At 38.2% G+C, this 24634-nt stretch overlaps 1 protein-coding gene across 7 annotated transcripts; it reads right to left on the bottom strand.

Moving 5' to 3' along the window:
* Window positions 1-3846: 3846 nt before the first annotated feature.
* Window positions 3847-24607, bottom strand: RAB22A (RAB22A, member RAS oncogene family). Of its 7 annotated transcripts, XR_015702930.1 has the most exons (10): window positions 24469-24607; window positions 22520-22599; window positions 16986-17067; window positions 13125-13196; window positions 12899-13005; window positions 10942-11051; window positions 10273-10304; window positions 9419-9549; window positions 8332-8430; window positions 3847-7699 (listed from the first exon to the last, which is right to left on the bottom strand). XR_015702930.1 is itself a non-coding variant. In XM_087749592.1 (8 exons), exons 1-7 carry the CDS (start codon window positions 24502-24504, stop codon window positions 9452-9454), a joined length of 585 nt encoding a protein of 194 aa, XP_087605718.1. In that variant the 5' UTR covers window positions 24505-24607; the 3' UTR covers window positions 3847-8430; window positions 9419-9451. The 7 variants fall into 7 exon arrangements, 3 of the variants coding, with proteins under 3 accessions (XP_087605718.1, XP_087605716.1, XP_009463768.1); XR_015702929.1 differs by having other exon boundaries at window positions 3847-8430; XM_087749592.1 differs by lacking the exon at window positions 10273-10304 and having other exon boundaries at window positions 3847-8430.
* Window positions 24608-24634: the final 27 nt, after the last annotated feature.

A 24634-nucleotide genomic window follows, 5' to 3' on the forward strand; every position in this document is an offset into this window, starting at 1 on the left:
TTCGTATAACTCTTGGTTTTGCATAATGCAAGTGAAACCTGCTGACTCCTTCCAGCCAATACCTCAGGACTAATTTTTAGAAGTTTCAGCAACGTACGGCAACATGCTCAAATAACGTACTGCTGCTCTTCCTTAAATTCCTTCTCTGTTGGAGGAAAGATGGTCACGTAATGTCATAAAAGGGTGCATTTTCTTTTCCAGGTCACTGCTATTCTATTTTGCTTAGTTAATTCGATTTGGAGCCTAGGATGTTCTTGGCTTATTATTTTTACTAATTGTGGGGGTTTAATTTATAGCCTAAACTATAGCTTATGTCATAACATTTTACTATCTCAAATCAGGAGAGAAATTGAGTTCACTTACGCTTTGGAGTAGAGTTTTATTTGGCTGGTATTCTGGAAAGGTTATCTTCTTTCATGTAATCTCTTAGGTTTTATTTTTATAAACAGATGCTCTCACCAAGGTAGGCATTCTTAGTCCAGGAATTAGTAGAAAGACAAGCTTTATACATATCTGCAAGTTAACTGGAAACTAACGGTGAGGAATAAGACAGAGGAAACTTTATACAACACATAGTCATACATAATAAAAAACCCTAAACAACCGTTCAGTGTTGCTGCCCAGACCTTTCCAAGTTCTCCTTCTCCAGAAGAAGTACAAAGTACACCCTTAAGCATTTGATGATCCTCATCTGAGAGGGTTTGCCAAGTTGTATCCTCTTACCGCAACGGGCAGCTCTGAACTTACCTGCTTGTATTTGAAGGACTCAGCCACGTTTTCATCCAGGCTGAAGTTTTTATAAAGCACAGCATTGTTTATTCCAAGTTGAAAATTTATGAAGTCTAATGAACGTAGGTCACCAGGGTTTTGTTATAGGTAAATAATGTGTGTACATTTCACGTTGTGCAGCTCAGATTCATTCAAACAGGCATGTGTGAAGGCCACCTGCAATACTACGTCCTTATCAATTACCCTAAACAACCCTCACTTTGTTAACAATTCAGCTACAAGACTAAAAGGTAACTTAGTGCCCGGCTGGGTTTTTGATCAACAGGAGAAAATAGGGATGAACACTGCAGGGAAACGCTGAAGAGCGCCTGAAAGCTTTGTACTGCAACGATTTTCAAGAACAGTTTCATCTGTTACAAAACTTTTACCTTAAAAGCTATGAAAGACTTGATCCAAGTAAAACATTCTCTCATATCATGTGTGCGCAAGTTGGGTGGTTTGCATTTAGTTATCTAGATTCCCTAGCAAACACATGTAAATGTGTTTTTCTCTCTATTCTAGCACATTCCTTGTTTACCCTTCTTATGCTCTCTCTGATGCACATTCGTACACCCTTATACAAACATATTTGACACACTTCAAAAGCAGTTTACGCACATCTAAGAGGATAACTTAAAACCAGCAGGTACTAAACAATAAATTAAAGCTATTCCAGGTCTCTGTTAAGAAGATGACAGTATGCGTTTACTGCATATGAACTGCAGCTGGTTGCTTAGTAGAAACTTGTATTCAACATTTTCAGGTGAAATAGCAGTATCAGGAACAGGACTTCTTTTTGCTTATTTATGCTTTTGAAGGCTGCTATTAACTGAACGTGTTAGACTTGCATCACATATTGAAACAAGAAAACTACATCTTTTAAGCATCACATAAGACAAGTAAGAGAATCGTAACCAACTCCGTATTTTTGTGCTCTACATAACCACCAAAGCAGTGGTTTAAAAAAAGGAAGCTACCAGCCAGCTGGCTGTATTAACAAACAAGAAAGGATCCCTTCCCAGCATGACAGGCCCCCACAACACTGGGCAGATATTAAAAGCACTTTACAGTTTTGATTGACAGCAACCTGGCCTAAGCAGTCAAGAATTTTACATTTCATGCAGTCTAAGCTAAAAGCAATGTATTGAACAACTTGACCCCGGTAGAATTTGTCAGGCCTTGCACTGGTTGACAAGACTGCGTGTGGCCTGCAGCTTCTCAGACATCATGCTGCAACGAAAGGAAGCATTACACAAAAGCTGCATTCTCTCTGCTGTTTTTCCCCATCCTTTCTTTGTACAAGTTCGCCTTCTGTCTTTGTGTATACATAAACCAGGGAAAAGCTACAGTTTCTGAATGACCAGTAGTCAGGACTCCTGGAAAACAGCTATTTGAATCATCACTTAAGAGTTGCTTCTGCCATGCTATTGCTTACATTCCTCTTCTATAATTCTAGTGCTATAGAGACTTTTTTAAGATGTTGAGAATTTTGGAACCATTTATAAACAAAGCCAGCACATTTATAAACAAAGCTTTTTATTAATAAAATGTTTACACCTTTTTTTTTTTTTTTTGCACAATACATCAGACTGGTAGTGATTTAGCATGTTATTACACTATAAAAGTTTATTATGAATGCTTAAGCTGAAAAGGCTGTTTACATTATGCCAAATCAACATTTCTTTATTTGCATTCTATGCACTATATGGGAGTGTAACAATTCAAACAAAAAGGAGAGAACAAAAGCCTGGTTTTCCTCGTTAGCATCTACAAACCAACAATACAGACAAACCTGTACACACTCTCAGGACCAGCCCAAGAGAAGACTAAAAAAAAGTCTCAAAACATTCATAAGCTTGGGAATTCATCACTACAATATTTCATCACTAGTAATCTGACTACATTTCATGCAGTGAAGCAATGGTTGTAAATTTGTGCAGTTTACAGTGCTGCAAATGCTCTGTAACTTTGAGCGGCTTAAGTTTGTTTTAATAAGAGATACTGTCATAAGAAGGCACAGACCTTTCAACCTTTGTAACAGGTTAACCCAATCCTGTAGTGAAAAGGCAGAACGTTCTTAAGAGGGACAAGAATTGCTGATACAAAGGTTAACCTTCATGCTTAATTTTACAGGCAAACATTTATTACATTGCAAGAGCTATATGCATATCAGGTTATTTTTGTGCCCTGAATACACAAATGCAAATGCCAAGTTTCTTGTTTAGAAGAAACCTTCAGAATGATTTCTTTTTTTCTTCAGTGTACTGGGGGTGGGAGGTACAAGGGGGAAGACTGCCAGGAAGTCTTACGTGTCTTACAGCTACAGAAACGCAATCCACGTCTGTGTCTGAAATCAATTCACTGTGTCCCGATTTCAATGTTGGATACACAATATTCGGAAGTACAAAAAAGGAAGTTAAAATATAGAAGAGCTTACGTAATGTTACTTAGAGCCTTACAGTAATTTTCTCCCCTAGGTGAGTGTGCTTTTAGCCTTCGTTATGTGGTATAATACAGTAGTAGTACATGTCTCAGCTGCTGTGTTTTCATGACAGTTTCATAAGGTTGTCCTAATGAATTACCATTTTGTTTACAAATATTTGCCACCGTGACAGATACTTCTAGAACCTTTGAGGAGAAAGAGACACTCACCACCTATTCTTGGCTAAATCCCATAAGGAAACAAAGAACAAATTGTCAAGAAAACATAATGGATTTAATAGGAAATACATACTGTAACATGAGTAAAAGTGAGGCAAGAAAATAGCAGTGAACCTATCTAGGTGTCAAAGTTACAGCATATCCAAGTGCAACAGCTGGATGGAGTATGACACACAAGTGAAGAGCATGACAGAAAGAGTGGTCTGTATCCTTTGACATGTGAAGAAGTAGCAGTTGGTTTGTTCAATACTACATGTGTGAAAAAATTAACAGAAATGAAACAAAGAAAAACCCAACCGTCTTAAGAGTACCTTTACAAAGGTAATCAGCTCCTTGAATAAAATTCATTGTTTAGTGTTTAAATAAAAATTTAAGAACCCCAACTTGCATGATGATGTAATGGCAAAAGCAAAACTGTTCCTTCTAATAAGTCTTTATTGTAGAATAAGAGCAGTTTCAGCAAATGCTGTCCCAATTTTTTGGGGACAAATCATCCTACTGCCTTGATTTTCCACGTAAAATAGGAAGCACCAAATAACTCTAAGCCACTAGAACTTTTCTAAGTATTTTTAAATAGCTGTTTATAGCACGTACACTCTGACAACACTATGTTAAAAATTCAGGGTGGGGTGGGGGTAAATGGGAGGGGGAAGGAGGGAAAAGCTGACCCTAGGATCATTTTGACATGTCAGAGACTAAGCCCCCCAGGACTCTTGAGTTTCAGGATAGTCTTACATCCCTTGAAAGATTTGTTATCTGTGACACTTTATGGATAAAGCTTGGTAATGCTTGTTTGATTTTTCCAAGTCAAGCCTTTTTGATTCTAGCTGACCAAGACAGTGTTTGCACTCAACCTTCTGACACCTCCAAAATATCAGAAGGGATTTTTCAGAAGCAAGCGTTGGTGTCAGAAGGCTTCATCATTTTAGGGAAATATGTTTTGGCACTTGAATTCTTGTACGAGAAACAAAGATGTGGTTTCTAGCGTATTTCTTTTGACAAGCTGGAGCCATACGACTCTGAAAAGGACAGCTGACATGACTTTTTTTTATACTGGAACCTATATTTCTATCTTAGATTGGTAATTCACACCCACATCTTATTTCTGTAAGATCTTCTGTCACCTACCATTACTAGGGCTGTGATCTATTACTAGGAATGTGACCTGAACATACAATTTTAACAGTTTTCTTTAGAGAATTTTGTGCAGGTTTTTTAGAAGCTTGGTTGCAAGCACTGAATTCTCCTGCTTCAAGTAACAGACTCATCACATACACTCTCAAGTCACTGTAAAACAACTTCCTGCTAAAAAAGTTAAGCAAGTTTGTCCTTCTCTCTTGAACAGAAGAGCCTCTTTTTTTAGAGGTTTAAAGTGTTTAAGAGAGAGACATGAAGCGCTTTAGAAAACGAATAGGCAGTGTAGAAGTTTAAGTCAGTAAATTATTCAGATTCTCCTCATGTTTGAGATGATTTTTTTTCTACTTCTATGTAGCTATTGCTGCTTGTAAGTGAGGTTTGCTACAGTGACTAGCTACACAGTTCAGACAGCTTCTGTCCTGTAAATCATCCCAAGATAGTCTTTGCAGATTGCTGACATAGCACACTACAAATAGACTACACCATCCTTAATAAACACTAAAGACTGTTTCACAAGAAAGTCATTCAAACATCACTGATAAAGCTTCCTTTTCCAACTAATACTCAATATGTTATACTGGAAATTAACACTCATGTTAAGGAATAATTTTGGATTAACATCATAACAAAAATCTTACTGAGGCCAACTTTTAAACCATTCAACATATTCAGCCTCAATTATTTTTTTGTTAATTAAAATGAGGCTTTAACCGTGAACGTAGACAGCTCCCAATGAATCCCACACCTCTCGATCATGTTAAAGGATGAGACTTCCAAATCAGTAAGTAGGCCTTTGTCTCCTCTCCTCTTACTCTCTTCCCAAGCATGTAAATAACCTCTCTTGAGCAGGCTGGTAGCATTAAATTGGTATTATGTACACCAACACATCAAAGACTCAAGTCTGCATAAAACGCCCCTCTAAACTAATAACTGTCTGATCCTGTAGCACTTAGAGGAAGGCTCTCACTGATGTCAGCAGGGATTTGAAGTGCAATCATTTGTTTTGTTTCAACATGGATCTAGTAGCATGAATGAAATCTTTACCTTCTTGACAACAGCAAAAGTTGTTAGAATTGTCTTAGAACTTTTCAAAGCACCTACTACAATTTTCAGTAGTTTGACCACTAGATGCTTCTGGAAGCTTATGTTTAAGAACAGATTTCACCTACTTAGGCATTTAGTATGCCAGTTTTCAGCATGTATATAAAATCTACTACAAAACTACCGACAGCACAGATCAAGAGCCTGGCAAGTCAGCTAAGAGACTGTTGTAATTTAGAGGGTTGGCTGAAGACACCCTCCAAAACCTGGGGAGCACGTTTAATTTGCTCCAAAGCTTAAGAACTAAACGTTTATCAAATGATATTTTTGTACAAATCTAACTTTTATGGGAAAAAAATTGGTGTTGTTTAGAAATAGGCATATTTTGTCAGTTAAAAAAATGCACTAGATCAATGATATGACATGCACCTGATTACATTTTTACATACATGATACTTTACCCTTCCAAACTTGCTTTGCAGCAATTAATTCCCTTTGGGAGTATCTGAAAGTCTAGTCTCTAGGATGAGCCCCATTCATTAAACAGAAAGGCATAGTGGAATAAAACTTCGGTCCTGAGCTTTTTCAAAAACTTCTTAACAGAATAAAAAGTTATTAAAAATTTAGCTGGAATGGTTGATAATCAGCACTCCAAACACTCAAAGGCTAATGTATCTCCAAATAGAGAAGCTATGTTAGGACAAAATATAATCGATTTCAGCAAGCCTAGTGCAAGACGAAAGCAGATGGCCTAACAAATTATTAATACAGAAGAAACCATTTTTCTCCAACAAAAATGAAACAATGAACATGTGCATTTCATCCAGGGAAGAACGCATTCTGGCTTTCAGCTAGGGCCAACTGATCAATAAACAGTTATCTTGGCTCAAAAGAACTTGCATCAACAGTCTGTCATTTTAAATAGGCATGTGTTAGAAAGCAGCCTCACTTCAGTGTTTGTAGTTTGGACAATCTGAAACACTGGCTATTTCTATGTTTTCATTAACAGCAGTAATTCAAGATCGGAACTGCAAACAGGATAAGAAGTATGCTGGCATTCCACTCAGATTGGTAAAAAAGGAGTCTCAGGGATTAAGACTCAGCTACATTTGAGAAGGGCCGGCTTGTTGATGCCTCTTAGTGTTTTGGGGTGGGGTTGGTTTGTTTTTAAAGACTAATTTTGGTGTATAGCAAATAAGTGAGGATAGATCAGAAAGCAGTTCATAAAGATTTGCTAAGATATATGGGTCCCTCCCCTGACTGGAGAGAACTACAATAATCTCAATACTAGCCTAGCTCTCAGTCTCACCCAGAGTCCAATATTTTCTTCTCAAGTCAATAAATCTTGGATAAATACTATTAAACCATTTTTGTTATCTCACTGAAAAACAGATTTAAACTCCATTTTCCCCCACATGCTAACAGGCAATAACAATAATTTAGAAAGTCTGAAATTCCTTTTTCTACTAATCTACATGAAAGATATTCCCAATATCTGAGACTTGCCTTCTCCTACTGGGATCTTTCCAAGTTCAAGAATTTCCAGATTTATTACTAACCAACTTTAAGAAAAGCAGTATTTTCTGTATCACAGTTAAGATACTAAAGCACCTGGTATCTTGGTATAGAATAGACTTCTGAAGCACTGTGAACACAAAGTATTTTAAAAACCTAGTTGAATTAGATAACCACACGATTTATTTTTTTAAAATTTGCTGGGAGTAAAAATTGAGGTATTTCAAAGAAGTTAGGGATTTCCATGACTGCCACTGTGAAAGTTCTACGTTTAAATTGCTAACCTGCTTTTTTTAATTAAAAAAAATATGCCCAAGAACAAGCTTACTCTGTTCTTTCTTTACTAATTATGTTTCCATCAAGCATTTTGTAGGAGTACTGAAGTTTTCTGTTCATAATTTATTTGCTTTGACTGACAGAAAAAAAAAATATCATACATCAGGGTGAACACCAAACACAGACCTGTCTCTACTATGAGATGCTTTGTTGAGGACCAATGTTTCAAAGGGACTTCAAACAGCCTTCATTTGATGAAGATATACTTCTTGGGCTCTCTATAAGCATGTAGCCTGTACAACTGTGGCAAAGAAGGCATAGTTGACAATGCAGGGTAAGTAAAAAGCGTGATAAAAATGTAGTCACCAAATTTCATTAAAACATACTGACCCATTCAAAATATCACTATAATAGTTCATTTAGTTTGCCCCAGAAGAGCTCTACAAGAATTTTCACTAATACAAACTAATCTGAAGTACAAGTCCTTTCATTTCTTACGAACTTTTCTGCATTTCCTTCAGAGAAAATACTTGAGATGATAGAAAACCAGATTACAAAGAATAAGCATCATCAGCATGAGCTCATTTTGATACTAAAGCTAAACAGCGTATTTTAGTATATACTTAAGTCTATTAAGCTCTTTTTCTTCAGAAGTATAAAGTTTCTCACTAGTGCTGGCAGGAAACAAAGTAAAAATAAATAAAATAGCACAAATGGGTATGGTCAACCTATAGTTTAAGTGAAAGCGTACTAAAACCAACACAGAATAAGCTAAACACTGATTTGCTAAAACCCTCACAGGTGAAAAAGCCCAGGAACCAAGAGGTAATGATCTACATTACCACATGCCTTAAGGTTACTTCCTATTTGTATTTTTGTGCCCAGAACAGAAAAGACTGCATGCACCAAAGATGAAAGCTTGTTCAGACAGACCTCATGCTGCACCAACAGCATTCTCTATTGGCTGTTTCAAATGTGATGGAAAGAGAAAGAATTTCAGTCTGCCTCTGGATGAACTCACAGTGACAATACCTAAAACGCAGGAAAAAAAAAAACAAACCTGATGGAGATTCCCCACGAGTTTATCCATAGGTGTGGAATGGAAGGAGTGTATAAGATTGCATTATTTTTTACTGTTTTTACATAATTTATAATACTTTAAACACTGGTCTCATAAATATAATATGAACACTTTACACATGCCAAGCAATTAAAAGCTTTCCCCAAAAACTTTTAGGTCTTATCAGAACCACTGGCAGCATCTGTTTACAGCATGTTTTTAGTCAGTAACCACTTAATTTAGTCAGAACTACAACTAGGTTTTCTTCAACCAACATCTTAATACTAAAAAACTTGTAGGAACAAAAAAAGATGCCTATAAGCATATCAGTTTGCCTTAAAGTGATCAAAGTCAGCATGAAAAAAAAATTGTCTGTGATTTAAGATCTGTTGCTTGTGTCCCCACCCCTGGCGCATATCATCTTTAAATAAAAAGTGCAAATGGCATCTGGGGACTGGATGGACTGATTTGCCTGTTATCTGTCTTCAGTTGCTTATTCTGTAGCCATCTCACATCAACTCTCCCATCGTACTTTGGATTAGGTACAATTAAATTTTAAATAAGGCTCACTGAAGAAAAGGAAGAAATGACTTCTAACTTCCAGACTCCTCCCACCCCTAAGTCCCACAAAAGTGCTCATTTCCCTTTTTACAAAAAAAAACCCAACCCTAAAATCTTGATTACAAAACTATTAAACATTTCAGTTCTACCATCCACATAGTCACCTTCCTTTCAAGCAAGACAAAAAGCGATGATGGATTCCCTTTGAATGCAAGAGATACTACACTTTTTCTAAGTAAACAGGCTGACATTACGATTGCAGTCTTTTCTGCGAGTGTACAGATGTCAGATGAACTGGTCCATTTTTGTGGGACCTCGGGTGTATGAACATCAGCAGATAACGATCTAAGACTGATAATATAAACCCAATGTGAACTATTAACTTCCAAGACCACCTACTGTATAAACAAGTCTGATTTTCTAAGGGATCAGTCAACAGCAGCTGCGCTTTGTCACCGATGGCTGTCTTCTAAGTTTGAAGCCCTTACCACTAGACGGGGGGTTGGTGTCAGTTGACGGAATTCTGCGACCTACAAGGAGGTAGAAAAAAGTTTATAGCAAACATTATACTCAAAAGTAATTCTAAGCATTCAGTGTATGGTTTGTATACAAAAATGTGTCTTCAATTAGTCATATGTCATTGATGACAACATTCCTGCACAACAGAAGGATAGCGGTTAACAGTCTATACTATGTCTGTAAGAGGTAGGGTTCCACAAAAGAAGAGTAGAGGCAATTTTAAGCTAATTTTGCAGCGCTTACACTTCAGGCTAATCTAGACTTGAAGAGCTAAGCTATAAAAGCGCCCAGAGAATACACTCTGCAGGATCCAATACCACCTGGAAAATAGTCATTGAAAACTACCATCTTGACCTGCATTTCCACAGTAGATCACCTGCGTCAGGCTTAGCACAGAAGTGCTTGTAAAGATAGCTGCTTTAGTCATCTAATCAGTCTTTAAAATTGACTATTCCTGGTTGAGTATTCTTTTCTGAGGAGGATTTATGATTTTTTTTTTCCCCCCATAGTTTATGCAAGATCAATCTTAGAGAGCAACTATTAAGTCAGTAAATCGGGAAGCTAATCTACAGCACATACTTTTTACATCAGCTTCAATATATTCAACTGCTTATAAGGACCCTATTTTTTTTTAAAGTCTAATGTTTCCATAGTTATCCAAAGCTGAACTGCAGTGCACACACACACACAAATGGATTGCTGTTTGTCCTCTTTCCACAAAGAGGCTGACATACCTGCACATTGGTGCTGCTGCCTGAAACATATCCTGCAAATAATATTGCATGGAATTCACTTTGGAATACTGTCCGCTTTTCATTCACACAAAAAAAATTGTCATTGTCGTCCCCACCATGAATGAGACAGAAAAGATTTGCAATTTAATTAAAAACCCAAGGTATCACAAAAATACTTGCGGAAAATCTATACACAATAGTTGCTATTTCCTAGGCAGTAATCTGGCATTTATAAATTCTTCCATCTTTGAAAATGCACTGTTTTAGACTAAGTACAAACACTAAGAGTGAGAATTTAATTCCAAACTTTATACAGCTGAGAAAAGGATCTTCCTCATACCATTTCCTTTCCCTTCCATAACCTTGGAAGTACTAATTGAAACATTCAATAACAGATACAGTAAGATGACACTGACTTCTGACATGAGTGCCCTGCTTGCTATTTATCCAGCAGCATCACAGTAGGATTAAAAGCTCTAGAAGGACTATTTAGAGGTCATTAGATGACCAAAAATTTATACAGCTCATTTTGCAGTTTGTATTCATGTCTGACTGTAACAAATTTAAGTCGGTACACTCTCACCTAAATAGCACAAAAACTAATACAGTAATCAAATTTCTACTTGAACTTCTTTCAGAAAAAAGCACAGTAACAGTTTAAATACTTACTAATTTCTATAAAGAGTTCATTAATGTTTATTGCATTTTTCGCACTTGTCTCTACAAATATTGCATGAATGGAATCTGCATAGTCTTTAGCATCTTTTTCCATGACTTCTCTGGAAAAACAAAGCAAAGAAAAAACTGTGAATGCAAAAAACCCCATCGTTATTCAAAATCTTAAGGGATAGATTAAGCTTTTGAGTATCTCATTAAATGAGTATTTTATATTTTACCTGTTTGGCATCACAGTGCTCCCTCATCCTGAAGCTGATGCTCATTCTTTACTCTATGTTGCCTCCCTGCCTTGAGGTATGAGCATCACTGAAGCACAATCATAAACTAAACAAGGCCTTAATCCATCTGACAACATTACAGTGGAGTTTGTTTCTTGAGTGCTCTAAGTGTAGGTCTGCAATCAATATTAGGGGGTGCTTTATTCTTCACACACAGAACAGTTTTAGATGTACTCAAAAGATCCTAAAGAATTAGTTCCACTAATCCACGGGACTTCCTACAGCTGTTTACAAAACCAAGTATCTCACAACACTGCACAAATCATTAGTGTAGCATTTACTCTACACAAAGCATGAAGACATAGCCATAAACAGAAACCTATTTAGACCGAGCACACAACAACAGAGCCAAGAAGCGAAAAAGTTATTCTGCACTGCTAAGTAGGCAAGTTGATAATGAATTATGTTTCCTTAAACAACATGAAAAAAACCAAACCCCCATAGGTGGAGAGAGGACTGGACTATACATTGTATCACTTTACATACAATTTCTAGAAAACATAAGCTACTTTCAGTAACAAGGGACTTAAGATATCAAAGGCACAGACTTTGGATCAGTGACTCAAACATTGCCTCTGACTAAAGTACAAGAAACCTTGCTCATTAGCTTGAAGAGCAATGTTTACATAATTTGTGATGCCACCTAAGTACCAAGAAATAAGCATGAGACATAATACTGCATGCCTTATATTTGTCTTCTAAGTAATTTTATGCCATATTTCCTTCACGACACATGCCACTTCCAACAAAAGTTATTAAAGCTCACTAGATAACTGCTATATATTAACAATTTATAAAACCATACTAAGAACCAACTTCGCAGTGGTTCTTTAAACACATAACCATCTGTCTCCTTCGAGACACCAGCTGTGGTACCTTTTCCAATGAAATCAAGAAGTTTGCACACACTTTCTTTCTGAATTTTGGCTTATTTAACCAGGACATCAATAAAGAAGGGCTTCTTTTGTTTTTAGTACATGCCTTCTTGAAAGTTTGGCTGTTCATAAAGTTTCTCAAGAACTGGGCCTGCTCCCTGCAACTATTTCAGCCACAGCCAATTCCACCCCGATATTTAAGCAGGGAAGGAAGGCACCTGAACAAGCAAGTCAGAAAAACCTACACAATGCTTTCCAACAGGCTTCATGTTTTTCCTAACAAAATGAGGTGCTACAGACTGACAGGGGTACTTCTTATAAAGTGAGGTAAACAGCTTGTATTACACTGTAGTTTCACAGGCAGTTTAGGCTTGTGTAACTTGGCACTGCCACCAGAGAAGGCAATCCTGTCTCCCTGTAAACCGCTCATTCCTAACACTGCTATCCCACCTCTGTCATGCCAGCAAGCGTTCATGGTGTGAGCAAGATAAATACACTTGGATCAGTTTTCCTTTTTTTAAATGGTTAGTTTTAATCTGGATCCATTTTACAGTCTGATTTACTGCCCAATCACACACGTACTCACACCAACACAGGGGAGGAAGTGGGCAAGACTGTCCAAGGGCAGACTAACCAGATCTTCTGACAGTAGAAACAGCTCAGACCCCTTGTGAAACTATGATGCTAGTGCAAAACAGCTTAAATTGCTCTATACCTTTCACCTGCTCTGAAATCTTAAAATATTTAGCACTATGAGCTTAAGTGAAAGCCTCCGAACTGTCAATGGTTATTTACCTTACATCATTAAGATCACACTTATTTCCTGCAATAGCTACAACAATGTTTGGAGGTCCATGCTGTCGAAGCTCTTTAACCCAGTTCTTTAATGTTGAGAAAGTTTCCTGATGTGGAAAGAAAAAAAACAAAAAAACAAAAAACAGAAGAATTAAGAGTCAGAACTGGCCAATGACACAAAAAAACCGCAGAAATTGTAATGCTGGGTCAAGATCAAATTTCTTACCTCTTTTGTGATGTCATACACTATAATGGCTGCTGCTGACCCTCTGTAATACATTGGGGCTAAAGCACGAAACTGAAAGAAAGACACCATACATTATGACTCCGATCTTCCGCTGACCTCCATGATTTCCTTCTTCTTATTATTATTGAAAAAAGTGAAAACTAGCTTTGAAGTTCACATTAGTGGAAAATTTTTCTTTACAATTACAGAGAGGCTGTGCAGTAGAGTACATAAACTTCCATGAAAGTATGGTTTTACAAAGGCCAACCAATAAATAGTCTAGGGACCAGCAGCACACCTACGGCAAAAAGCAGGAAGCCAAACTTGACCTTATTTTGACTAGATTAGAATCTCTAATTTCAAAGACTGTAGATTATACACAGACTCAAACCTGCAGGATATATGCTCAACTTTAAACACCGAGCAAGGGGAAAATAGTCAAAATTGAACTCACTTCTTCCTCTTTAAGACATTCATGCTTTTGGACAAAAAGTAATTTCAAGATAACTAGCATGTATTACTGCTGATCTGAAATGTTCAGAAGTTGGTGTCAACCTCTAGCCCCGTGGATCAGTCATTGCACTCTTAAATGCTAGAAATGTTGTGTAATCTAACTTATGGCTTTAGGGATTTCACTGAAGTTTTTCCTCAAAACTCAAAAGTTAGAGGCATGTTTAAAACTGAAAACTGCAAAAGCCCACAACTATGTGACCTGTTGCAAACAGAGCTTTAAGGAACACACTAGATAGTAAAAGGCTACAGTAATTTTATTGTAATTTTCAGAATTAAAACTACAGCAGGCATATTTGGTTGGCAGTGCATTTGCAGGGTATAAACCAGGCCTGTACCTTTGCACTGGCACAGCGTTATGAATCCAGGACTGAAAAAAAGTGATAGAGCACAGGATTAAGTTGCATCAAAAATATCAATCGAGCATAAAAACACTGTGATACTCTGATTTAAAAAGAACCAGACAGCTAATCTAGCAACTAAAACTCTCAGTCAAAGTGCGCAGTAAACTGCATGTACTGCTTTGATGTAAGCATGGGATTTAGAGCTTTTGTGCATCTTATTACTCAGGGTAAAAATCACGAATAGAACACAGTTTTTCATAAAGGCTTATTTGGTTCCAATAAAATGTCAATTTCCTTTTGGTTAGTACAGTTCAACTGAGAGCAATATTATAAATCATAAAAATCTTGCTATAAAGCAGAATTCCAGACCATTTACATTTGGCTCTCAAATTCTGTTTTGAAAATAGGATTTTGAACACAAAGTTCAGAATATAAAAATATTTAATAGTGGGAAAGGGAAACATGGGCAGGCATTCAGTTCATGTTGGGACATAATCCCTCTCTTCCTCCTAAGTACTAAAATGTAAAGGGAAACATATTTGGTAAACCACCACTTGGACTGGTTGCAACCTGGCTTTTTGATTATTTGACTATTTACATTGGGAATAAACCAACTTTCACTTGCTGATTTTGTATTACTCTCATTTCCTGCCTGCTAACACTTAGATACTTTTTTCCACCTAAGAGCAGTCAGCAGATAAAATACATTAACAAAACAGATGTTACCAGAACACTGAATTTTCCTTTTGCTATTTTTCCAAAGACTTCAGCTTGCCCTCCAGCCTCCGATTTGTGTTTTGACAGAATTATTAAGAATACATAATGTAATTATCCAGAGAAACTGTCACAATTGTTAGGTAAGAAGGCAAAAATCCTAATCGCTATAAAGTAATCTCCTATCAACTTCACTCAGTGTAAAAGAAATAAGAGAAGAAATAAGGCATGTGCATGTAGAGAAATGAGCTATGTAAAGTGAATTAGTGCACATTTCCACCATTGGAGTGAAGCTAGCCAGCCACTCTCTGAAGCCATTTAGAACAAGGGGGTGCCCAGTGTAGTGTAGAACTATTCGCTACCGGGCTTTTGAAGTGGAAAATAGCAAACGCTCCTCAAGAAGCCAGGACTACAAATTTTGTGCATTACACATCATAGCTCAGCAGACACATTTTAGTTCCAAGAATGGTGTGGACATTTTTGGTATTCCAGATCACCAAGGATGGGATCCCTTTGATAATTCATTGCCAGATGTGTTGCATGACCAGAAAACTGTGCTATAGATTTCAGGGCAAGGCCAGTATACAGACCATTTATGACTAGGAGTAAGTGATAGCACTGTTCTGTTTTGGAGAAAGAATCATCTATGAAGATACTGGCATCATTCCAAAGTAAATATCCTTGCTCCCATTTCACTTGTTTCCTTGGATATATTGGGGCCTTACAGTGACTTCTCTCAGGTGTGGAACATAAGCATCACAGATACCATGGCTCTTGGGTCAGAGCCCAGGTAAGTCACCTTTCCTTTTTGGATTTCAATAAAGATATCATGCAACTTGTATGGAAGAAAATTAAAGAGATGTTACCCAAAGTCTGAAAACAGAAAGACAAGGAACATGCTAGTCATGTACAGAGACGCTTCCTCAGATTGTAGCGTGCTGAATCCAAATTAGGGCGTTCTCCCATTGCTTGTAAGCACAGTTAAAGGGATGGAATGCTAACATGGAATGGATGTTTCCTGCCAAGTTGTGGCACGCATATTTATAAAGCTTTCTATTTAAGAGTATCAGGCTCTCAAAATTCATACTCTACCTCTCAGAACACTCACATTCCAGCATGGGCTAGGATGTTCGCTTAAGACAGATTACAGCAAATGCTGACTGACTGCTAGTAATGGAAGGACTCAGATATTTCTGATAACATGGGTACTATTGGACATATCCCTGGGACACATCCCTGACAACACAAGTTTGTTTTACATGGTGCTGCTGGAAGGAAATAAATAGTTATTCAAAATCTAGAGCACTGAAATGCAATATAAATATACTTACTTTCTAGCCATCAAGGCTGTTATCAAGCTAAAAAGCTAGCAAGTCAGTTCCACCAGAACTACAAAAGGTCAAGTGACTCTTCACAGGGATGACTGACCCTTTACAAGGCTGGGTTTTTTTTGGTTTTGCTGGTGGGGGTGGGGTTTTTCTGTTTTGGGGTTTTTTGCTTGGGCTCTCTGTTTCTTGAGCCAATCCTGAAAAATAGTACAGCTGCATTTGCCAGTTATTGTCCTGAAGCAATAACCCAACCTGATCAAACTGACTCTTACTGGAGACAGCTCTGGCGTTACAGTTAGTTCACACCCTAAATAAACTCATCACGAGTAACTGACAGTTGCCAGTAGTTAACAGTCAAGAAACTGCAAGAATAAACACTGTTAATACAGCTACTATAATTTCTAGCACTGTTACTAGTAACCCATAAACAAGCAAGTTAACTAGCAGAGTTTTCCTTTTAAATTTTAAGTAAAATCATGCAAATTAATTGTCATTTCATTTGACTAGTCATTTTCTTGAAAGCTTTTGTTGCCTCCCCTCAGAACTATGCATGCTTCAGAGATCAAAACCCCAAACTACCAAATTAAAATTTAAATTTCAAAACAGATTTCTTGACATAGCTTCTAACACTATCACATTTGAGAAGCAAAACTTTACAAAATAATGAAAGATCAGTTCTCACACATAACACCGCTTAAACGCTTAAGCCCACATCCTACTCACAGGAATAACCTTAACACTGAAGCTAACAGAATGAGTTAGCAGTTGTGTATTTTTCCAGAATCAGGGCCTTACTTGTACTATGGAACATGATCATTCATTTCACTTAGATTCTCATGTTGCCAGTTGCACTGTCTGCATATACTGCAGCTGAATGTTTAAAACTCAACTGTAGAAATGGTATTACAGACAGCTGCTGCCTTCCCCCCGCCAGAACTATCACCACAGATATTGGTTCTACTTACCCGCTCCTGTCCAGCTGTATCCCAAATTAGGAATTTATGCAGCTCATTTTGATACTGTACAGTCTTGGTCATAAATGAGGCTCTGGAAAAAAATTACAGCTTATGCTTTTCAGAATATAAATATGTTCTTAGAGCATTACCACTATGAACTTTTTAAAAGGTTTACATCCTAATAGAAGTGCTTTCCTCACACACACAAAACTGATGAAGATTTTCATACATAAAGGCTGAAATGAATGAGGCAAAGGGCCTCAGAGGATGAAATTCAACTAACAAAACAGAAGGAACACGAACACAAATTATAACCCTTTATTGTTCATAAGCTTTTGATAAAAATAAAGAATGTTTGGCTAAAGACATCAAGAAGATCTGCCTTTTTAACAACATTCTTCCTGAGTGGAGGAATCATCACAGCAAAGCAGTTAAGTGTGTACCGGAAACTTCCAGAGGGAAAGAGATCAAGACCTTTCACTTCACATCAGCTTTTTCAATCTCTGTAATAACATTCAGATAAATGCTGGTAAGTCCATACTTGGGAATAAAATATGGGAGATTCATGTCACTATTGGTAGGTGTTAAGAGGACAGAGAAATCAATGAGTAACTTGCTTCTTGTCTGCACTCTGAACAGCTCCCAAATTCTGTCTGTCATTATATATTTCAGTCTGCAGATGCTCTTGCACATCCAGAAGACAAACAAAAAAACCTCTTCCTATGCTCCAGCTGCTCCCCCTCAACTTCTACATGTTTTATAGTAAAATATTGCAAAATACTGTAAAGTACTTCTGTGCTTTACATGAATCAGTGTATTTCCCACAAGAACAGTAATTCAGAGACCTAATCTTTTACAAGAGGGAGTTCTTTGTTATATCTATTACCCATAGGCACATTTTTACTAGAAAAGCCACACACTGAATTCAAATCCTTGTAGAATAGGAACTATAGATGCCATAATTATTTTAAGCATATGAGATTCTACATTATGATCTTGAACACCTTTTGTAGGCTTAATTCCTGTCACTTGAAAATACTGCAGACTTCCAAACTTGTTCTATTGTCAGCTTTCAACAGGATGGAGGATAGGATCCTGGAGGCGGCCTGTACTGGAGCTTCTTACAATACACTAAACTTGCTGCAGATTCCAAGTCAGAGAACAAGAGTCTTTCAGCATGATCAGCAATATTAAATACCAGTCTCCAAGACTCTGAACTTCAGTCTACCTTGAATCTTAAGTACCACCAGGGCATAAATTTTAATGACGTCCATGACACTTTTGTAGTTAATACAATTGGAGTCTTTGGACATGTTTCAATGTTATAGGAGAACAAAACAGCTATCAACATTTAAAATAAAGGGAGCAATTACACAATACTTTCCACTGTTAAGAGGTAACTCCCTCCCCATTCCTTAAGCTCAGGTGGTTTGCCAAATAGTATGTCAATCTCCAAAGCCGATTACTCTTTTAAGCCAAATATAAGGTTGCAGCATCCCTAAAAAGAAAGAGTCTAACTGCAGTGCACTTCAACACAGTTAACTAGACGATGTATTTTAGCAATGAGTAATGGAAAATAAAGTGGTAGGAGTATCTGCTGTAAAGCACAGCAAAGACTTCCACATCCTTAAGACTGCTGCAAATTAAGCATCAATTCTGAATTCTCCAGCCAATATGGAACCAATTTGCTAAATCATAGATTCTCACTGAAAATTTATCTTACTTGGCTGTCTAAACCAAAGCATTCCTGTACAGTCAATCTGAACTGAACAGCTGTGTTGCTCTAATTCACATCACAACTAAACATACCAAATGGTAGCTGACAATAGAGGTTAAATGCTACTTGAAATTCTTTGACAAGTAGAAGCTTTCATTGTGACAGATGTCAATTAAAAAAAGAAAGGAAAAAAAAAACAAAAAACAAACAAACCACCACAAACCAAAAGAGAACAAACAGCTCAAAGACAAACCACTTTTGGGTCAAGAAAAGCCTCCAAACTAGAGCAGTCCTCAATGACTTCTAGTAAGAAAACAGGTATTATCACTACGAAATTTCCTAGCTGCTTCTCCCAGCCAAGTAAGCACTCTAACTACGTGAACAAGATGCACCTGAAAGTAGTTTTATGCTTATTCAAAATTTCTTTTTGGTGCTATAATGAAAGACTAGATGTTCTGCGGTACCTAGAGATCTATGCTGGTCAGGCAAAGCAGAATATGTCCTCAGCATCCTGAGGGGACAGAAGTTGCAGAATTCTGACAGGGTTTCTACAGCTGCCCGTATTTGAACCTGAATGATGAACATTCATGACAACAAAGTATGATTGCTCAAACAATTCTAAGAGGAATGGAAACAGGACAGGAAATGAGATTGTATCTCACGAACACAAAAACCCAGGAGTAAACGTAGAAACGTTCTCAGCTTTAGTTTTGTAAGATGCTCAAAACTCCTCTCTAATCCTTACTTTGTTCTTTCCACCTCCTCAATTAGGAAATAAAAACAAGGTCTAGAAAAAGTTTCAAAATGAATTTGCTTATGTCCCGGTTTCAGCTAGGATAGAGTTAATTTTCGTCTTGGTAGCCGGTATGGAGCTGTGTTTTGGGTTTAGGATGAGAACAATGTCGATGATACCCTGATGCTTTGGTTCTTGCTAAGTAGTGCTTAGTGTTGCTAAATAGGTGCTAAGTGGCACTCACACTGGTCAAGGATTTTTCAGCTTCCCCTGCTCTGCCGGGTGCACAAGGAGCTGGGAGGGAGCACAGCCAGGGGGGCTGACCCAAACTGGCCCAAGGGCTATTCCATACCATGTGACGTCATGCTCAACATATAAGCTGGGGGAAGAAGGAAGGAAGGAGGGGGACATTGAGTATGATGGCGTTTGTCTTCCCAAGTAACCGTTACGCGTGATGGAGCCCTGCTTTCCTGGGGATGGCTGAACACCTGCCTGCCGATGGGAAGGAGTGAATGAATTCCTTGTTTTGCTGTGTTTGCGTGCACGGTTTTTGCTTTGCTTATTTCACTGTTCTAATTTATTTTACTTCAATTATTAAACTGTTCTTATCTCAACCCACGAGTTTTCTGACTTTGACCCTTCTGATTCTCTCCCCCATCCCACTGGTGGGGAGTGAGCGAGCGGCTGCATGGTGCTTAGCTGCCGGCTGGGGTTAAACCACGACAGTCCTTAAAATGTTGGGACTGTATCTTATTGGAGCTTCACACAATCCCTACGTTTGGGCAAGTTTTGATTCATTGATACTACTATAGCAAACTACCAAGATACCAAGTCCTCAGACCAATGAATGATTTTGTTAAGACTGCTAAAAGATACAGATTTTTAGTCTGTCACTTCAAGAAAGTATACTAATCCCAGTACTGTCATTAAGCAAATGAAGACAAGTTCTATTCTACACATTAGCCTCATTACTACAATGGCTAGCACCTTCTAACAGCACCTTAAGTTACTACACAGTATCTGTTACAGACACTGCCTGGGGAAGACATGTGCTTGTGATCTCTTTGGGTTCCTGCCTTCAAACAGATAGGTGCTACATTGGAGGCTGGAGAAAAAAATTAAAAAAAAAAAAAAAAAATCAACCCACACACCACACAGTGAGAAAATTACCAGATTTAAAGAAATCGACTTTGGACAGAAGACAACAAGATTTGATGAGGTTCATTCCAGTCTCAACCCTTCCCCAGGAGGAAAGAAAAAAGAAAAAAACATTACAAAACCCTCTCCTGAGTTTTAGAATAGAAAATAGAAAATTCTACTTTGCCAGGATAAAAGCATCACAGATCAGTCTTTGCTCTGCAGCTTTAGACACTCTTGCAGACTGCAGAGCCTACAGCCATCAAGCACAGTATTTTAGAATTTAGAATCTGAAAGCAGACTTGAGGAGGCTGCAGTTCACATGTGATTGGAGACAATGCAAATTCCGTACTGGGTTACTCAAACATTTAACCCATGTGGTCTAGATGTGTGGTGACATATATCTAACTATACAACAGAGCACCCCAGCCAAATAAATAGGCACCTCTCACGTTTGCAAAACCTAAGTCTGTGTTACCATACCTGGTCACCTACTAGTTAAGCAGACTTTAGTATCCCCCCCGCCCCAGATGCATGCATGAACACAATGGCTAACTTTGGGCCACCCATATTAGCCAACTATTTAACAGACTCTGTTTTTAAAAGTATCTGGGTGACTAGGAATGAAGACAGATAACCAATTTCTCAAACACCTCAGGTAATAAAAACAACTGGATCTTTCAATAGTGTCCACCTGAAGAAGACATTCTGCTTGTAGTTGATAACACTATGGGCAGTAGGTCTGAACTTTCTATACAACCTGAACTCAAATGTTTAAGACAGCCTGCTCCACTACTTAAGCAAACAGCAATGACTACTATCTACACATCATTTTTGTGGCCCTCCAAGAAAGAATCTCTACTGTAGCTAATTTGACAGTAACTGAAAATGTTCAACCCTTGAAGATCTAAGAAAACTACGTAGCAATCTACCTCAAAGACTACCTTTGTTAACAGGGGAATTAAAAAAAACCATACTTCCTACAGAATATCTTGCAATTTGATACCAGTATTTTCACTCAGAAAAAGAGGTGAGTGGTGTGGGAGGAAAAGAGAAAAGTGTCACGGGAACCACATTTTTTTAGAAGGACAAGATGAGAGACAGCTCATTTTTATCAGCAGGATCTTTTCTGGTCAAAGCTGTACTAGAGCCTGTGTGACACTGAGACAGGAAGTTGCACTGACACCCCACACACACTTCTCGGAGTCAAGTGAAGTCATATCCTCCTGTAAGTAAAGAATTACTTCTGAGCAAAGCAGCCCATATGACACTTTGCAAAGCAAAAAAGACAGCAAAAGAAATAAAAAGATCCAACCACTCCAAGAATTCCTGATGCTTGCCCTTCCTTCTATCCGTTTGAAGATTTGAGCTCAGTAATATTGCTACTCTGAGGTGAGACCAATTGCATTAACAATTTTATCAGTAACGAGCGTGGGTACTGCATATAGATGTATAACATTAGAACTAATTCATGAAGAGAACTACAACCTGAATTAGCATTAACTACCTTCAAAAACCTAGGAGACTTGTTATTGTACTTGACTCAAAAAAAAAAAACCAAACACTTAAAAAAAAATAATGTAGTTGCATAATAATTAGATTTTGAAATTGAAGAGTAGTGCATGAGAAAAGCATGTTGTTCCTTCAACAGAAGGATCTATAGTACAATTTATTCATAACCCAGAACTCCTAGCAGGATTTTGTTAGCTTAGATTAACAACACAAAATAGGTCCAGAACTTACATATGAAAATGGAAGCCACAGGAGTGCCGAATACACTCCTACATTTCCTAAGGTAGCTCATGAGCTAATTAAGGCTGCAGTCATGTTTATTACCACACTTAGCTGCCGCACATGGAGAATCCTCAAGTGATCTATTCATGAGGTACAAATATACATTCATACAATTTGGTTTTATTCTTGAATAAGTCACCTTTACTTTATTTAGTTTCTTACCCTATTGTTGGGTTGATGTTGGGATCAAAGCTATCTTCTACAAATCTCCACACGATACTTGATTTGCCCACACCAGTGTCCTAAAAAAAAAAAAAAAAACAAACCAGAAACAGTTGAAAAAGACATTAGTTACTATAAACAGATAATTCTTCTTGTCCTCAAATCTTGCACTACACTGTGCATGAATAACATGTTCCTGCAGAGAATCTCAGATAAGTTAGATTCTGAAATTCTTCAGGTATTATGTTCATTTAGTAGAAATATTAAAGATCTCTGATAAGTTACAGTATTCTAAACAAAATTGTAGAGGTGTTTTTATGAAAGACTATAAAAATCTGCATTCATGCTTATTATCAGTTATTCAAACTGTTTTTTTTTTCCCCAAAGGTATGCACAAATTATACTGAACAGGAGTAGGGAAAGACTGTCTACGACTTTTAGTGAAATATACAGCAATTGAGTATGGTACTCCAACTTTGCAAGCCAATGGAGCACATTAAATTATACAAGTGTGACACATGCATTTCAACCTCTGACTAATGTTGTCCCACCCTGCTTAATGAAAGACTTGAAATTTCTTTCGTGACACACCTGAAACATGTTTCTAATGCAGCTCCACATAACTATAAATGGTAAAAGAGGAAATGTAACATGAAAATTTTGGGTCATGTATGACTCCACAGTTAAAAAAAAAAAAAGATATATAGAAGGCAACTTTAGGAGTGAAATAACTCAACAAACTATTAGCAGTAAAACTGTTCTCAATAGCAGGTGGACGTTTTAAATGGTCATTTAATTAAGACAGGTAAAGACAAACTTCTTGCTTTACATCTCCAGAGTCATTAAAGTTTTAAGGAAAAAAAAAAAAACTGAAAATGAAGTTCATTGAAAATGAATTTTTATGCCATTCATGCATTTGCTTGAATCTTCCGAATACTGTAGTAAATTTGGGGACAGTATGTATGCTTGTGTTTAGCTTTTCAAGCTGTTTTCCTCTCAAGGAGGAAAGGATTATCATCTCAGTTCTGTATTTTATGTTTGCAGTCTCAGTAAGCAGAGCCAATCTTAAAAAGAGAAACATAGATGCAGTTCCTGGCTCGGGGAGTTCAAGGACCAGTTTTCCTGGGTGCTTATTCTCCTTTTCTGACACGATGAAAGGTTTCTCAGGTCGGGTGAATGCAAACAGTAGCTAGTAGTTAACCCAAATACCTTCATAACACAGAGAGCACAGAAACACATAGTTTTCCCTCTGAAGGGCAATGTGGCCATTTAGAAGCAGAAAACAATTCAGTCTGTCATACTCTGTACAATACAGGATTTCAATACAGGTGGAGACAACTCCACCTATTCAACGTGAGGCTCTCCAGTGAAGCCCTCAGACCAAACCAGGCCAACACACAGCTTTATAGCCTTAATTTTTTTTAAGCTTCTACTTCAGTTTGCTTGACGTCTCCTTCTTTCGCCACCTGCAACGCTTAGGGCACTTTCAAAGCCTGCATATCTTGTTAAAAAAAAAAGTTCAGCCCGCCCCACCCCCGTGAGTTTGACTTCAGGTGGTTTTATTTATTTATTTGGTGAACTCCAAGCCCGAAACAGCTTGGGAGGCAGAGGGAAGCATACACTGGATGCTCGTGCTTCCTCTCTTTTCTTTTCTAAAGGAAAACACCGGAAAAAAAGGAACGATATTTACCTCTGGAAAACGCCTCCCTCGGCGGAGGGGAAGGCCCTTCCGGGGGACGGGGCCGGACAGCCGGGACGCGCCGGCAGCTCCGGCGCGGGCGAGGCCCACCCGTCGCCTAGAGAAAGGACCCCCACGCTCAAAGCCTCTCTGGGGCTCACGGAGAGGCTCTCCGCCACCGAAGGGGCCTTCCAAGCCAGCCCCTCAGCAGGCTTCCTCCCGCCCGCCGCCCCCAGCCCGCGCCGGGGCCCCACGGCCACAGAGCACTTACCCCCAGAAGGCAAACTTTCAGCTCCCTCAGAGCCATGGCCGGGCAGGCTGCGCCTTTAACGAGCGCCTGAGACGCAGCCCAGAACGATCATAGCCCTTCCCGAGGCACGCGTACGCCCGAGGCCTGCGGGGGCAGCCCCCCGCCTCCCCCGCACCGTGGTTACCAG

Source organism: Nipponia nippon, unplaced genomic scaffold, assembly GCF_047370975.1.
Source record: "Nipponia nippon isolate SJK-2023a ecotype South Korea unplaced genomic scaffold, ASM4737097v1 scaffold_13, whole genome shotgun sequence".
NCBI lineage: Eukaryota > Metazoa > Chordata > Aves > Pelecaniformes > Threskiornithidae > Nipponia > Nipponia nippon.

Coding starts and splice junctions, on each gene's coding strand:
- RAB22A (XM_087749590.1), bottom strand. CDS start 24,504: ATGGCTCTGAGGGAGCTGAAAGTTTGCCTTCTGGGG. Junction 13,197..16,985: donor ATACAGCTGGACAGGAGCGG/GTAAGTAGAACC, acceptor TCTTTCTTTCAG/TTTCGTGCTTTAGCCCCAAT. Junction 13,006..13,124: donor TGTATGACATCACAAAAGAG/GTAAGAAATTTG, acceptor TTTCCACATCAG/GAAACTTTCTCAACATTAAA.